Here is a 17,452-nt window from a genome sequence, read left to right on the forward strand (position 1 = left end):
TTAACGTTGTGTCAAATATTATGGCACGTTTGTGTGTGTGTGTGTGTGTGTGTGTGTGTGCGTGTGTGTGTGCGTGCGTGTGCTTGTACACGTCCAGACTATGCCACATTATTAGTTCTATCTCACTGACATATCATACTGCAGTGTAACATGGAAACCCCACTTAGTCACATCACTCTGTCCAGTCCTTTTATCCCCTTAATGCCAAGGAGCAGGCGGGGTAACAACAAGTACCACATTTGAACGCCTTTTAGTATAACGCGCCTGGTGATCGAACCACCGACCTTTCCTAAGGCAACGCTCTATCCACGACACCATTCAAATGAGCAGTAAGTTCTAGACCTGGTCTCTGACGGCTATGTCCGCCAGCAAATACAATATGGAAAGCGCTGACCGCGTAGGGCTGAAATCACAATAGCGGTACGCGTTTTGATAAAATCTATTTTGTAATTTCCTGATGTATGAAAACCGGAATTTCTTTTCCAGTACGAGAAGCCTTGCTGGGGTAATCAATACACAGTGTAGGCCTCATCACACGGCCAACACAGCCGCTGAACAGCAAACAGCCATGTGACACCATCACAACTGTGGAGCCAGTGAAGCATGGTTTGTATCAGCCTCAGTATTGGACTACTGGCAGGCAATGGTTGATGAGAGCGGTTGAGTTACTTGTATATGTCGTTTGTACATTTGTACCACGGAAGGGAAAAAGGACTACGAAGCCAAGCTTACGATGGAATCAGGGCAGACAGAAACGTAAGTAACTTCTCACCCATGATGCTTGGCTTTCGGGTATTCTGTCAGTGTGACTGATTAGAGGGACCGGAGAGATGTAAGAATATTTAGAGAGAGAGAGAGAGAGAGAGAGAGAGAGAGAGTAGAGAGAGAGAGAGAGAGAGAGAGAGAGAGAGAGAGAGAGAGAGAGATTTTAAAAATGTACAGAGACCACCCGGAGGTTATAAGAGACTTAATATCAATGAAATTAGTTTGGTATTGACATCGTTAAAAATTACAATTATTATACATTACAATACAATACAAGACAAGCGCACGCGAACTCTTCCCCCCCCCCCCCCCCCCCCCCCCCTCTCTCTCTCTCTCTTTCTCTCTCTCTCACACACACACACATATCTGTATCTATAATCAGGCAATGTGTATTTTGACTTTAATAGTAAACATTTCAGTCAATATATATGTATATGGGTTGCCTCATTCACCCAGGCAAGGTACATAATGGGGAGAATGTGCAGAATTGCGTCCCTTGGGCACGCCGGAAACCTATGATTTTGGGTTCGAATCCCGGTTCGCCCCGATTATGTTTCTAGGTTTGGCAGCACCATGCCCGTGCTCGTGGGTTTCACCGAAGTGGTAAACGTCTGAGACCTGCATGACTTCGGGCTTTCCCCCAACATAAAGCTGACATGTTGGATATAACTGGTTTAATGTTAAAAGCGGCGTTAAACCCAACTCATTCACTCACTCCATTGTACATAATGACTGAAAAATGAGACTGAATTTTAGACTGACTGAAATGAATTAGAATCCTTAATTTAACCTTTTCATTTAACCTTATGACGAAATTGCCTCGAGATCCAAAGTCCGTGAACAGGATGGGTTTAACAACTATGCCCTTTGTTGTAATTCGTGCACGCTTCTTCTGACATTCAATGCGAGGGGAGTTGTACAGTTCTACTTCCTAGCAAGTGATATTAGCATATTTAGTCAATGCCATCAACATCTTGTCACCACCACCAGTTGAAACGTGACCTCTGTTAATGTTTTTGTTTGTTGTTTAACGTCGCACTCGTCAATATTCCAGCTATATGACGGCTGTCTGTAAATAATCCAGTTGACATCATGAGCATCGATCCACGCAATGAGAATACGATGACATGCATCAATCAAGTCAGAGAGCCTGACCACCCGATCCAGTTAGTCGCATAGTCGTCTTTTACGGTAAGCATGGGTTGCTGAAGACATATTCTACCCCGGATCTTCACGGGTCCCCTATGTCAAACATATTGTCGATATGTGTAAAGTATATGGGTTCTTGAGCACTGTCATGGCGTTTACGGAAAAAACTTTTCAATACCACCACACTGAAAAATTTCTTACTGGCAAAGGCTGAAATACTGACGAGGGGGGCTTGATCTTAGCAGACCAAGGGTCTTTGAGTTCTTCAAGTTACGCAAAACATTGTTGTGGTCAATAATAAGGACTTGTTGTCAGACGCTTCCTTTTCAACAACTGTTCTAAAACGAATTTTCCATTGAAGTAGCCATTGCAAAAGTGACTGTTGATAGATCAATGTTATAGTTTTACGATCCACTTTATTTTATGGGTTACTGCCCCCTGTTGTCTTGGCATGTAACTATTGTCATTATCTGGCTTCTAATCAGGTTATTTGCTTTGATGAGGAGACTGGTTAAAGTCACTGCTACCTCTGGGCTTCTAATCTGTTAAAAAATAAAAATAATAAGTGATGTGTTGACATTTGTTGACATAAGACATCTTCCGAGGCAAGGGAGTTAACTGACTATAAAAAATCCAGTTTCCACACTTGCCGAACCAGGCTGGAATTATATTTGTGCTGGTTCAACGAGTCTATGCTTAGTGCAAACAAACAGCGTGACGAAATCGACATCCGGCTCGTAAACAACATCGCAACTGTCCTGCAGATTTCAGTCGATTGCAGGATTTGTAAAGCTTGTGTGCCGTCAACTTGGCGTCGACAGTGCTATTATCCAAATCATTTCACGCAGGTGATTATTATAGATGGCATCTGGTTGGTCAATAGCAGGGACACAGAAGGGACATAACCCGTAACAGCAGCTGATGGCGCTACGATTGAGCCACGAAATTCCAGCATAGTTTCTGTAAGGGTGGAAACTGGACTTTAATAGTCACTTTACTCCCTTGCCTGGGGAAAATGACATCAAATTGATTCCAAAATATTGTGTTAACGGCATACTTAGAGTGACATAAGATCAAAATAGATCCAAATATTATGCGGAGATTAGACAAAGGAGTTTCAGTCAATCTGTCTAAAATCCCATCTAATGTTTCAGGCAATATCTCTATTGACTGATCTTTCCACATTTCACAGAATAAATTACTTCCATCTAGCTGATATAACCGGCGTCGAATATGCTGTAAGTAAATACTACTAACTGAGTGAGTGAGTGAGTGAGTACGGCTTTACTCCGCTTTTAGAAATATTTCAGCAATATCACGACGGGGGACACCAGAAATGGGCTTCACACATTGTACCCATGTCGGGAATCGAACCCGGGTCTTCGGCGTGATGAGCGAACACCTTAACCACTAGGCCACCCGACCGCCCCTGTGTACACAGTAACGATAATAAAAGCGGTAGTATCTTTTTTCAGAACATTTAGCCTGTACCCCTAAATATGTTTTTTTGTGCAAAACCTGAGAACATTTTACGGTGGCCAGACTCGCTGACTTGGTTGATGTCGTATGGCAATTGCGTGGATCGATGCGCAGGATATCAATCACTCGAAAGAACACTTTAACAACAAGGCTACCCCACTGCCCATGTCCTTACTAGGCACACTAAGTCATAAATATTCAACCCTGTCTCTATTCTATACATATTTTTTCTTACGAGCGGCCTCACGGCTGGACCACTAATGACTACAACGAGGGTGTCTGTGTCGAGGCATGTTATTTAAACGCTGGAGAAATTTGAACACATCACGTCACACTGGCAGTCCATCTCATATCACCTGCAATATGGGAGGAGTTCTGGTTCCAACGGGGGCACGGGTGGCCCAGTCGTCTTGCGGTGCAGAGTTGCGTCCCTTGGGCACGCCGGAAACCTATGTGGGTTCGAATCCCGGTTCGCCCCGATTTTGTATCTAGGTTTGTCAGCACCATGCCCATGCTCTTTGGTTTCACCGAAGTGGTAAACCAGCATGACTTTGGCCTTTCCTCCCACATTGAGCCAACACGCCGTGATATAACTGGAATACTGTTAAAAGGGGCGTTAAACCCAACTCACTCTTTTTCCAGTCAAGAAAAAAGTAACATGCTCTATTTTGGATTATATTTTAATGCCTTTGTGCATAATACCCAAAATGACACTGATACAGGTTATAGGTGGCACCAGGGTTTTTAAATACATCATAGGTAAAACCACCTGAGTCAACATACCAGGTGCAAAGTGTACCTGGGGCGCGGCTGGCCGTTTTCACTATCTGAGATATTGCAACAGTAAAATCTAAATGTTCAATAAGCCATAGCCCAAGATATTCATAGTTGTGTGAATAATCAATATTAACCTCGCGAAATGGCGAAATTGTATTGAGAACGTAGCACAGATTTCGGTCTAAAATGTGACACTTGTATTCTTTTCATTACCACCGAGTCTCCGTTTGTGACACCTTGAATGGCCAAAAAAGATACCGCAAACACTGCAGTTTGTCTTCACGTGGGTTGGTTGGTTTGTTGTTTAACGCCGCACTCAGCAATGTTCCAGCTATATGACGGCAGTCTGTAAATAATCGAGTCTGGACCAGACAATCCAGTGATTGATATCATGAGCATCGATCCACGCAATCGGGATCGATGACATGTATCAACCATGTCAGCGAGCCTGACCACCCGATCCCGTTAGTCCTCTTTTACGACAAGCATAGTCGCCTTTTACGGCAAGCATGGGTAGCTGAAGACCTATTCTACCCCGGATCCTTCACGGGTCTCTTCACGTGGGGCATTCCTCACCATATCGTATACCATACAACAAAATACTGACAGTACTATTATTGATACCAAACCACAATTCAGCCGTCATTAAGATTCCGCTAGGTCGCTAACAACTTGGTTTTACCCCAACCAGAGGCACTACACCATGGGTACAGAGGTAACTTCTCAGTCTGCCTACATCTCATTCTGCCTACACTTTTTGGTAGGCAGACTGAGTATAAATTAGTAATTAGTGTAGGCAGACTGAGATGTAGACAGACTGAGAGTGAACCGGTACATATGGTCATTAACTCTGACAGTGTATTTCACATCCTTGAACAGCGACTTCACCGCCTCCAGTAGATTACTGGTGATACCATATCTTTGCCCCTGAAACCACATTCACGGTTGACATCATTGATAGCTTTTTCATGAGGTGAGGTGAAATGGTGTTAAAAGGGAAACAACATTCCAACCCTCAGTCGTCTAGCCGGCGCTGTCTTAATCCGCGTAATCTCAAGATGCCAATTAGCGTCACGACCAAACAAGAGTTCTCCGAGAGCACAACATCCCCCGCATGAACTTTTTTAACGAGTTTATATTTTCTTTGTATTTTATGAAATAACAACAGTAGATGGCACTGCATTTGAAACAAATTGTGCAGAACATTTTGTTGGGAGTAATCCAGTCTGAATGCTAATGCCATAAAGATGTAGCTCACCCACAAAAGCCTTATACAAGGAAACTAACTACAGTTAGATATTGTGACATTTTGAGACTAAATGACATTGTTTTATAATGGTTGTTACCTGAGACAAAGTTGTACCTGTATCAGTTGCCAAAAATGAGGATCATAAACCAGGGTAGTAACTCTGTTAAAATAAATCAAATTTAGAACGACTGTGATATGTGTATCAATAACACATGCTGTGTGTAGATCGGCATGTGTTTAGAGCGTCAGGGATATTCCCTGAAAAATGTAGGAGTTGACATCACAAAAACAGTACCCTCTCTCACAGTTGTGAAAATCGAGCTTCATAAACCAAGGGCAGTAACTCTCTCAACATGACAAGAAATGAAACGTGACTGTGATATGGATATATTAAACATGTGCACTGTAGGAGGAGTTGATTTCACAAGCTTAGTACCCTCTCTCACAATTAGGCAAATAAAGCTCCGTAAAACAGTGGCAGTAACTCTGTCAAAATGTGTCGACATGAAATGGGACTGCGATATGCGTATCATCAACATGTCGACATCTTGTGTGTAGAGTGTCAGGGATATTCTCTGGAAACTGGAGGAGGAGTAGATTTCATGAAGCTCCATAAAACAGGGGCAGTAACTGTGTCAAAATTTGTCGAAACAAAATGGGACTGCGATATGCGTATCATCAACATGTCGACATCTTGTGTGTAGAGTTTCAGGGATATTCTCTGGAAACTGTAGGAGGAGTTGATTTCACAAGCTTATTAACCTCTCTCACAATTAGGCAAATGAAGCTCCGTAAAAGGGGCAGTAACTCTGTCAAAATTTGTCGAAATAAAATGGGACTGCGATATGCGTATCATCAACATGTCGACATCTTGTGTGTAGAGTTTCAGGGATATTCTCTGGAAACTGTAGGAGGAGTTGATTTCACAAGCTTATTAACCTCTCTCACAATTAGGCAAATGAAGCTCCGTAAAAGGGGCAGTAACTCTGTCAAAATTTGTCGAAATAAAATGGGACTGCGATATGCGTATCATCAACATGTCGACATCTTGTGTGTAGAGTTTCAGGGATATTCTCTGGAAACTGTAGGAGGAGTTGATTTCACAAGCTTAGTACCCTCTGTGGGACGGATAGACGGACGGACGGACAGACAGACAGACAGACGAACGGGCTGCGCCACGACATAATCCCCCTTCGGCCATTCTGGCCCGGCGGGGGATAAAAACTGGTCTTCGTACCAGCGATGGGGCAATTGGAGGACCTCATTGACAGCGAGTAGGACATCCCTTCGCATTTGACTGGATGATCCTTACAATAACCTTTCACCTTGCAAATTTGTCTGCGTGTGCAATTTGTATGTACCTACAATTATGTAGTTTAGTATACAGTACATACGTCAACGTATTATTTTTGCAACAATTAAGTCCTGTTCAGTTCATATACACAAAAGAGCAACGACCCTTATTTATCAGGCAAAATTACAATTCTACTCTCTTCTTGTCATTCATGATTTATAGTATAACCCTACACCTGTGAATTTGTCTTCATTCACTTAACGCTCAGTGAATGATTTTATTACAGTAATAAGTGGTTCGCATGTCACATTTCTCGTGTAGTGGGTACTTATTTAATCTAAGATTGGGTTATGAAACCAGGTGACAGCGTATCAAGAGAGGTGTGGTCAGTTGAGTTGAAAAAGAAAAAATCGATCAAAGGATAATACGTTGATTGAATGTTTATATGTAGGTTTACTAGAGCAGACGGAATACATCCATATCTGGGCGTGAAATGCCTATGTTAAAACATGATACTTTGTTCAAAGCATTGGCTGACAATCTGCTGATTGATTTATCATTGTTATCTAACTCAAGGGATGTTTGAAAGTACCGTGGGTATCATTTGAAAGTACCGTGGGCATCATTTGAAAGTACCGTGGGCATCACGAACATAGTTGTCACGTGTTGTATCTCAGCTGACCAATGAGACATGGCACCTATGTGAAACACCTTAAACAAACTTTCTTTATTAGTTGAGAGACGAACACGGGTTTTAATACCCCGAAACGCCACATATTTAACATTTTACATTCTTACAAACAAACGTGACAGCGAACAAGTTTTACTTTGTGGATTCTAAAAAGCTCAAAGGATTTGCTTGACTTTTTGCAATCTCAGAAAGGTTCCATTCTGTCAAAACATTTGATTTTTCAACTTTTACACCACTACCCCACATGACATACCTGATGAAAAACTTCATTCCTTGATCCATGGGGCTTTTGTTACAAAAAACCGTATGACCACATATACAGTTACGCATCTATATTTAGAGTTTCTGACAATGTAAAAATTGAAAGCAAATGCCTTCTGAAGTTTACTGAGAAAACAAATTGTGAAATGCTGGACTTCCTCATTGATAGCATCTACGTAATATTGGTAAGACATTGAGGCAAGACGTAAGCATCCCTAGGGGCACTAATTGTGCTTCCCTTTTTGAGGGTATGTTTTTTATGCACATAAATCAGAATTTCTGCTCGGATTGGCAAAGTCAAAACAAGGTAATTGGGCCAAGAAGTTCAACTTTAGCTTCAATAACAATCAAATATCCAATTCCCTTTCACTGATTTACCCATCTGGACTAGAAATATAGGAGACCAACGAGACCGCCTCATCTGTTTCATATTAAGATCCATGTATAAAGATTCAGAGTGACAAAACACTCTCCACAAGACTGTATGACAAGACGGATGACTTCAACTTTCCAATAGTCATCTACATGTCGAGCAATATTCCTGCAGCTCCAGCCTTTGGTGTTTACATTTAGCAACTAACGAGATACAAACGAGCTTGCTCTTTCTACCAAGATTTCCAGGACCGTCATTCAACTCTTGCTCAGAAGTTGAACATTCAAAGCCTCAGTAAAGCAAAAGACATGTGGAGGCCATTTCCACATTTGACGCATCAATGACAAAAATGATGTCTGATGTAATTCCCTATTTTGACTTGTACTATATATTACCGTGTATTTCCATTTTAATTGACTTGCCTTTGCATGTGTTTGTGACGGATGCCACCGGTAGGGCAGGATAGGCTCACCTTTTCGCGAACACCTGGTATCATCACTATTTGATATTGATTCATAACCACATGCTTGTGATATAGTCGGAATCGTACAGTCGACTCTGCTTTATGCACGTATTTCTATTGAATATGGAGGGGATTTTGTGGCTTTATTTGTACAGCTTCAGCTATATTAGGATATTGTTTCTTTATCATATAATGGGTAGGTTTCTCGGCAGGATAAAGCCAATGGATAAAAACGATATCCGTTGGGGTCATATGCGGATAGAGATGCAAATATCAAAGGTCAAGTAGGGACTACTTTCACTGTTTATAAACAAAAATGGCGTAGCCCTCGTCATTCGGCGATCGAGTCAGAATTAACCATCGGGAATCTGGATAAACTACAGGGATCATTGCTATCATTATCAAAAGAATAGTCTAACATACTGAAAATCCGTGTCTAACTGTGACGTAGCTAAGGCATTTTATAAGTTTTGGCAACTTTGTAGATATAAATTTCTAAACAATTTTGCGAGGGCACTAGGCCTAGCCAAGCGGGATCAGTAGCCACATCTGTGCTTGTAGACCTCTGCGGCTTGAAACCTTCTCCACAAATTAAAATATTTGGATTTGGCCGAAATATATTTGAATTGTTACCTTGTTTCGTTTTGTCGCTGTGTGTACATCTGACTTCACTTCTTAACGTTATGACAGGACAGACCGACTGTCAACAACGTCTGAACGTGGCCGTGACGTCTCATAGACTAGGGTTAGAGTAGCTTCCCTTTGACAAAGGGCAGTTACTCTAGCGGACAGACCGATGGATTGGCGAAAGGCAATTAAAAACAATTGTTGTTTTGCGTATATGCTGCTTCGCCACTGTACAAGAGACAGATTTCAGTTGGAACTATATTGGCTACTGTCACTGTCCGACTGACACATCACTTACCTTGTGACGTAATAAATATAAATGCGCGCATTCCAGGAAGACTCGCAATGTTTCGGTAATGTTTGTGAGAGAGGGAAAGCGATTTTGAAGCACAAAATTAAAGAATGACATTATATGATAAAGAGGTTATCACGCTTGTGTGTTTGGGGATGGTAAATATCCTGTATTAGGAAAAAACACTATGTATTTAGCTCGCCAAGGCTCGCTAAATACAATGTTTATTCCTAATGTAGGATATTTACCATCCCCAAACACACCCGCGTGATAACCTCTATTTATGTGGACATTGATGGATACATTCCTTGAACAAGGTAACTACCTGATATTATGCATATAAGTTTTTTCGGTTGTAATTACGATATTTGCATTTTGTTGCCATTCATTTCCCTGGGAGACAAAAACGGTGACTGATCAAATTGTTCCATATGTCAAAACATATCCGGCAATAGCAACCAGTTGTTCCAAAGTGCTACATTTATGGTTATTACTATTTAGCTGCAACTAAAATAACTCGACATTAGTATATATTATTTCTTAAATAATAGTTTTAGATACGATTCATCCGACCTTCAATATTCTTTGAATTCATATTATTTGGTATTTTCTTACCTTATCACCGATAGATTGGAAGAAAATGTACGTAAGGTACACACGGTAATCTTATTTCTGCATATGAAACAGAGCTTAGCTGAACAGAAAATACAACTTTAGTTGTACATTATCATATCTAGTGATAATTTGCCTAAAAGTTTACATTTTGTATTGACCAAGTTTGTTATCGACTGTTCGTTTACCTGAATTTTCTGAAAGGATTGTATGTAGTTTTTTACTGTGCATAATATGATGTTGAGCGATAGCTTCAACCTTTCTACTCGTGTATTAATCAACAACAAAATCACATGCCACTTTGGCTGCAGCTCTTTATTGTACATCTTTCTTATGATAAACGCTTCTCATTCTTCGATCCTCCGATAGGTGACGCTTCGTGCAGCGCAGCGAGAATAGCGCCGAACACAAGTCAAACCAGTCGAAATTATAGTCTATAATAAGCAAATTATGAATCCGTAAAAAAACGAAAATTCCTGTCCATATTTGATTTCTTTGGAGTGCTGTTTCCCCCTGACGTCGCTCGCTCACCCTCCGGGCTGACGCTCTGCCACTAGACCACGGAGGCGATTTCTTTCATGAAGCAACGATATGTAGAGTTTTGTTTGGATTTTTCTGTTTCTGAATATACTAGTAACATTATATATGTGTTCCAGGTAACTCTGTTTTTTGGTAAAACAATTTTGCTCTTCTTTTCTTTTTGCACCAATCACTTAACATGTTGTAACTAATATCACAGTACACATTACAGGGAATGGCAGAGAGAAAAACCTCTATTAGTGGACGGGATTTCAGGATCAGAGTTGGGTTTTAAAACATTTTTCTGTCATAACATCATTTGTGGAGGTTCGAACATGCGCTCGCAACCAAAATGACGTCGTAAAATGGACGATTTATTTTTGAGAGGGAAGTGTCTAGTGAGTTGTCTCCCATAGATGTAGCTGGACTGCGCATGTGGCCTCAGACCACAGTTATCCCCCTTAAGTTTTACCATGAACCGGAAGGAAAAATAGGAGAATATAGTACCCTGTTCAAATGGGCTGTTCAGCCTGTGGCAATTTTTTTGGAGTGATTTGTGATAGCTTAAATGAAAGATAAGACATTGTAGTTTGCTGTCAATTTTTTGTAAGCCCCAATCTGTGAAGGTATTGATTCCAGCTTCCCATGATTTGACCCCAAGTTGAAGGCCGCTGTGTGTGTTTCGGCTCGAAACTTCCGGTGAGCATTGTTGACAGTGGTTACTGCGAAAGCAAGCTAATGGATTCTGGCCGAAACTTTGCGTTTTGAGTGACAAGTGGCAGGTTGGTCAGCATGCAACAGGAGAACAGCCTACGACTGATAATAATTATGGTGGGCTGTCATGTCACTGTAGATAGCAAAGAAGGAAATTAATTGTGGTCTGAGGCCAGGTTAACGCAATGGCCGAACGATCGCACCCAACAGTGAAACCAGTGAGAATATGCGGGACCGACTCGTTGTCTATCGTAAATAAGCCACTGCGCCCCTCATAGTTTTTTCCCATCATCTTTAGCTTCTATTGGCTCTCGATGTGATGTCTCATTTGCTTTCCCAATTCTGCCAATCTGTTTGGCTTTTTGAAAGGGTCCTTTAATAATTCTGACATTGTGTAGGGTGATACAATGCATGTGTTGTTTCTGATCCTGTGTAGTCTATCAACAATAGTAGCTGACTCAGCAGAATTAACATACTAATTTATATTAGGTGTTGGTAGATACCCGTGTGGATGCCAGTTTAGAACAATCTCATTTAAAACAGATCTTAGGTCTCGCTACCGCAAAACAAAGATCTGGGGACATCCCATTGCGGGTCACGTAAGAACATTTCGCGAACTTTGACCGACCAATGAAATGACTAACAGGAAGTCGACATTAGCCTATCAGAAAGCAGCTTTCTCGAGCTTTACGAGACTATTTTCAAACTGGCGACATCCCATTTTAGACAACGCTTGAAAATATGACAATTTCTCGACCAAAAAATTGAAAACTGAACAAAGGAACATTCTTGAATGTCTAATACATGGTCGAGATTGTATGGCAGTACTTCCCACGTTCTACGCGTGGGGCGTTGCTCACAATATCAATAACTGTTTACAGGTCGAACAACCAGTCTCGATTGTACGACGAAATATATTTCATTGGGCGTAAAAGGCCAAAGTGTTATTACCAAAAAAATTGTTATCGTGATTCTGCCTTCAGACTGTGAGTGATTGAGTGCGTTGGGCTTAACGCAGCATTGAACAGTATATCATCTTTACGTTGGATGAGACACCAAATAAAGCGAAAAAAACATTTCCATATCCAAAAGACATGTTTACCGCGCGTGACCTTGATCTCCAAACAATGTCAATCGCCCAAACGGACGTGAATAAAGTTGTATTATTTTGAGATTTGAGCACAAAAGCTTTTACATGTTAACCGCGTCGATTGCCCTTTTAAAAGCAAATTGATTTTTAGCTATTTCGGGAAATGTTGTGTATTAAATCTTTGATAGGCATTTAGATGTTTGAAGAACGCGTAGACATGAAATTGTTTGTGGATAACAACTTCTTTATTTTCTGTAACGACGATTCCTGGCTGTTGCTTGCCCCTCAATCAGATGAACTTTGAGTAGGTGTGTGCGAGTTGATATATTTTCATGTTCACACAGGCGAGAGTTGATGAACACATATAACAGAATAACGGAATAAGTCAGTAGGTTTCAAAGGACAGTCAGTTAAGGTGCACTAGCAGAAATAACGGGGCTGGGTATGTTAACACTGAGGTGACATTTTCTTTAACGAAATGTCATTTTAAGGCAGGTTCATAGTCACACTTTGTTTTTAGATTTCTCTTATCTCATTAAAATCAGATCTTTTACTCCAATCTTTTTCTTCTCTGCGTGAAAATCTGACAACCCCTCCTTTGAGACCGAGACAGCTGAAGTTTCTGATCAGCCGACCAATCTCAGTGAGCGTAGCATTCTCATCTGATTTCAGAATATTGAAAACGAGATAAGGGGGCAGGTCCGAATCTAACCATTGTATCGTTGTGGATATCTTGTACACCCTGTCGTTCCTGAGAGTCGGCATCTGCACCCCAGTGGGGGTACAAAGAAGGAACAGTTGTCTTCTCTCTGGGTGTTCTTCTCTGGAAATCGGAATTACCGAATCGAGGCCGTAGAATGTAAATGAATGGTCTCAGAAAGCTAGATCTGGTTGTCTCAAGAAACCATGTATCTTTCATTTAAATGGGGCTCAACGTTCACCCGACCTGACCTTTTATTGAAGGGGTGTCAGATCTTCAAGCAGAGATATCGGATTGGAATAAAAGATGTGATTAAATTGGACTGCAGTTTTCTCCATTTTGATATTTTCTTTATGGTACTAGAGAGTCGCGGAACATGCAACTTGCAGCTCATGATATAAATTCAACGAATTGGGCTGCCAGGACTGTTGATAGCGTTACTGTAACGGGTGATTTCTCTATTGTTAACAGTAACCTTTGTCAGTTTTTCAAATGTATCCAAAACTATCGTGAACAGCCTGCTACCAATTGGGACTTTAAGACTATGGGATTTCATAGATGCTGTCGAGGCCTATGCCAAAAAAATGTGCCAAAAGAGGGGAACTTGTCTTGTGGAGGGTGTTTTGTATATTTATGCATGGATAAAAAAATGAAGGATGAGGCGGTCTCACTGGTGCTATAGTTCTGATTCAAGTGAGTTAATCAGTTTATTGGCTTTTTGATGGTTATTGAACGATATCAGATCATCGATATAAATACATGAAGCGTGTTATAAGTTAAACTTCTTGGCCAATTTACCTTGTTTTGACTTTGCCAATCCGAAAAGAAATTCTGATTCATATACATAAAAAACAGATCAGCTTATAGCAGGGGAGCACAATTGGTGCCCATGTGGATGCCTACTTCTTGCGTGAATATATATCTTCCCCCAATGAGGAAGTCAAGCATTTCACATATTGTTTTCTCAGTACACTTCAGATGACATTTGCTTTCATTGTTGACAAATTCACGTGAACCTCTAAAGATTGATACGTAACTACATCTTTTTGTCACCACGTTTTGTAACAACAGTGAGTGAGTGAGTGAGTCGGGTTTAACGCCGCTTTTAACAGTATTCCAGTTATATCGCGGCGTGTCAGCTTAATGTGGGAGGAAAGCCCGAAGTGATGCAGGTCTCAGACGTTTACCACTTCGGTGAAACCCACGAGTACGGGTTGGTGCTGACAAACCTAGAAACATAATCGGGGCGAACCTGGATTCGAACCCACAATCATAGGTTTCTGGCGTGCCCAAGGGACGCAACTCTGCATAGAGAATCGCGGCGCCTTAGACTACTGGGCCACCCGTGCCCCCTGTAACAACAGCCCCATGGGTCAAGGAATGATGATGTTCCATAAGTGTGTCATGCAGGACGCGGGTTGTATAAGACATGTTCCAGGGTAATAGAAAAGTTCGATTTGAAGTTAAATTTCTGATGAAATATAGTAAATATAAGCGATATAAAGGCAGGTGTTACGTACACCATTCTTGAATGTGTAATATGCGTATCAAATACGTCTTTTTGGCGAAATACACTGATACCCCGAATCGAGCATACCAAAAGGGGGTTTGGGAACCTCACTGTCTCCCTCTCATTATTTCGTCGTACTTTCTGACAAATAAAACTAAAACTGAACAACTAAAAAAATATTGAGAATGTTAAGGAATACCAGACCAAAATGTGACATTCTATTCAGTTACCCATAAGGCCATATTTCAGTTACCCACAACTCGCACTGACTTTTCAAAAAACTATTACAAATAGACAAAAAGTTATTCAGAATGTTATACCACAGACACATTTTAAAGAAAAAAGTTGAACTCGTTTGAAAGCGTTTATCTTTCACTAGTTCCACATATATATGTTTCACTATTGCTTTGCCCATAAGCGGTTACCTCCCCTACTGAATATTCCTATATTCAGGTGGAGTTATATTTTATGAATTTAGATTTTTGGAAAATTAAAACATAACTGACAACATATTAAACGGGAATATGTAAAACACATATACCAAAATGAATTATCAGAGATTATTGTAGACAAAATTAGAAATGTATGAAATTCTTGTACAGTAACCCATAAACCCCCATGTCCCACACACAGAAACTATAACAAATGGATCACGGCCGTATGGCTTTCGTAGAATGATAATACACTATAGTTCTTAATACATACTGTTATAAAATAATGTGTCATTGTGTCATAAGGTATATACAAGTATAGTGTCAAATGTGAAGGTAAAGACCTGAACGGACACGCACGCACGCACGCACGCACGCACGCACGCACGCACGCACGCACGCACGCACGCACGCACGCACGCACGCACATATGTATATATGTGTTGTTAAAATATATTTTAACTATATATGATGTCTGTGTACATATGAGAATATCTTAGACACGAGTCAACATCTTTCCTAAAAGACAAAGATCAAAGGCAGGAGATTAGAGTGCGCTCAAACATATATTTGTCAATTTATAGCTGTCTGCGTGTTGAGAGGACGCGAATATGTTTTCTGTGTCTCAGTTGTTCGATCCAAAATAACCAATTCCTTCAGGACTTAATAATATAACATGACGACATCACAGAAAATACTGTCCCCGCTGGTGCTGACTAAATGCAACTGTCACGAATAAGTTCAATCATTTTTCCAGTAGGTATCGACACTTTTAACAAAAAAACTATGTTCACAAAAGGTCTAAACAGCTTTATCCCACTACACCTATTCAATAAATCATGTACATTTTCCAAATGTAGTTTCTCCAACTCTTAAGTTCTATCCCACAGTGTATTTCTATTGAAGTAGATGAATAATAGATTGTAATGATGAGTGTGCTAATTTTACAAAGCTAACTGTCCAGTAAACATTTATTTTGTTTGTTGTTTAACTCCGCACTCCGCAACATTCCAGCTATATGACTGCGATCTATAAATAATTTAACTTCACTTTGAGTCAGTTCCCACCGTAACCACTTACACACATACTTCGCCAAATGCATTAGACACGAGTCATTGAGTTTCACTTCATAACACGTACATGTTTGATGCAAGAACATTATGTCAGTTAACGGACAAAGAGGAGAGTCTCTTGAAGACTATTGCTTCCCTGGTTAAACTGCTATGATCGGAATGAAATCTAAGATCCACATGAAAGCCTGCATCTCCTCATTGTGCCGGCGGCACCTCGGCTACTAGTGCATTTAGTACTGTGGTGCTAGTGCACTTAGTCATGACATAACAGTGCAGTTAGTCATGACATAACAGTGCAGTGAGTCATGAGATAGTCATGAGGTACTAGTGCAGTTAGTCATGAGATAATTGTGCACTTAGTCATGACATAACAGTGCAATTAGTCATGAGATAATTGTGCAGTGAGTCATGAGATAATTGTGCAGTGAGTCATGAGATAGTCATGAGGTACTAGTGCAGTTAGTCATGAGATAATTGTGCAGTTAGTCATGAGATAATTGTGCAGTTAGTCATGAGATAATTGTGCAGTGAGTCATGAGGTAGTCATGAGGTACTAGTGCAGTTAGTCATGAGATAATTGTGCAGTTAGTCATGACATAACAGTGCAGTTAGTCATGAGATAATTGTGCAGTTAGTCATGAGATAATTGTGCAGTTAGTCATGAGGTACTAGTGCAGTAAGTCATGAGATAATTGTGGAGTGAGTCATGAGATAATTATGCAGTGAGTCATGAGATAGTCATGAGGTAGTCATGAGGTACAAGTGCAGTTAGTCATGAGATAATTGTGCAGTTAGTCATGACATAACAGTGCAGTTAGTCATGAGATAAGTGTGCAATTAGTCATGAGATAACAGTGCACTTAGTCATGACATAACAGTGCAGTTAGTCATGAGATAATTGTGCAGTTAGTCATGACATAACAGTGCACTTAGTCATAACATAACAGTGCAGTTAGTCATGAGATAATTGTGCAGGTAGTCATGACATTACAGTGCAGTTAGTCATGAGATAATTCTGCAGTTAGTCATGACATAACAGTGCACTTAGTCATGACATAACAGTGCAGTTAGTCATGAGATAATTATGCAGTTAGTCATGAGATAATTGTGCAGTTAGTCATGACATAACAGTGCAGTTAGTCATGAGATAATAGCGCAGTTAGTCATGAGATAATAATGAACGTTGACAGGGATCATCTCAAAATGTATGGCCGCCTCCGTGGTCCAGTGGATAATTCTTCTGTCCGGAGAGTTGAAGGTCGTTGGTTCGATCCACTGGTCGCGTCATACCAAAAGACGTTAAAAGATAGTACTTGTTACTCTTACTGGCGCTCGGCAAAATGGGGATAAATCAAGTACTTGTCGGTATACTGTGTCTCAATC

At 40.6% G+C, this 17,452-nt stretch overlaps 1 protein-coding gene across 2 annotated transcripts in view; it reads left to right on the forward strand.

The window, feature by feature from the left end:
* Positions 1-467: 467 nt before the first annotated feature.
* The window catches only part of LOC124141620 (cysteinyl leukotriene receptor 2-like), a 28,715-nt gene continuing 11,730 nt past the window's right edge, over positions 468-17,452 (forward strand). For both annotated transcript variants that reach the window (XM_046509650.2, XM_046509649.2), the window contains exon 1: positions 468-756. Coding sequence is in view for 1 of the 2 variants with exons in the window: in XM_046509649.2 (XP_046365605.2) it covers positions 676-756 (81 nt within the window). In the remaining variant the exon portion in view is untranslated. The remainder of the gene's footprint in view (positions 757-17,452) is intronic.

This window comes from Haliotis rufescens, unplaced genomic scaffold, assembly GCF_023055435.1.
Source record: "Haliotis rufescens isolate VD_foot unplaced genomic scaffold, xgHalRufe1.0.p SCAF_46, whole genome shotgun sequence".
Taxonomy (NCBI): domain Eukaryota; kingdom Metazoa; phylum Mollusca; class Gastropoda; order Lepetellida; family Haliotidae; genus Haliotis; species Haliotis rufescens.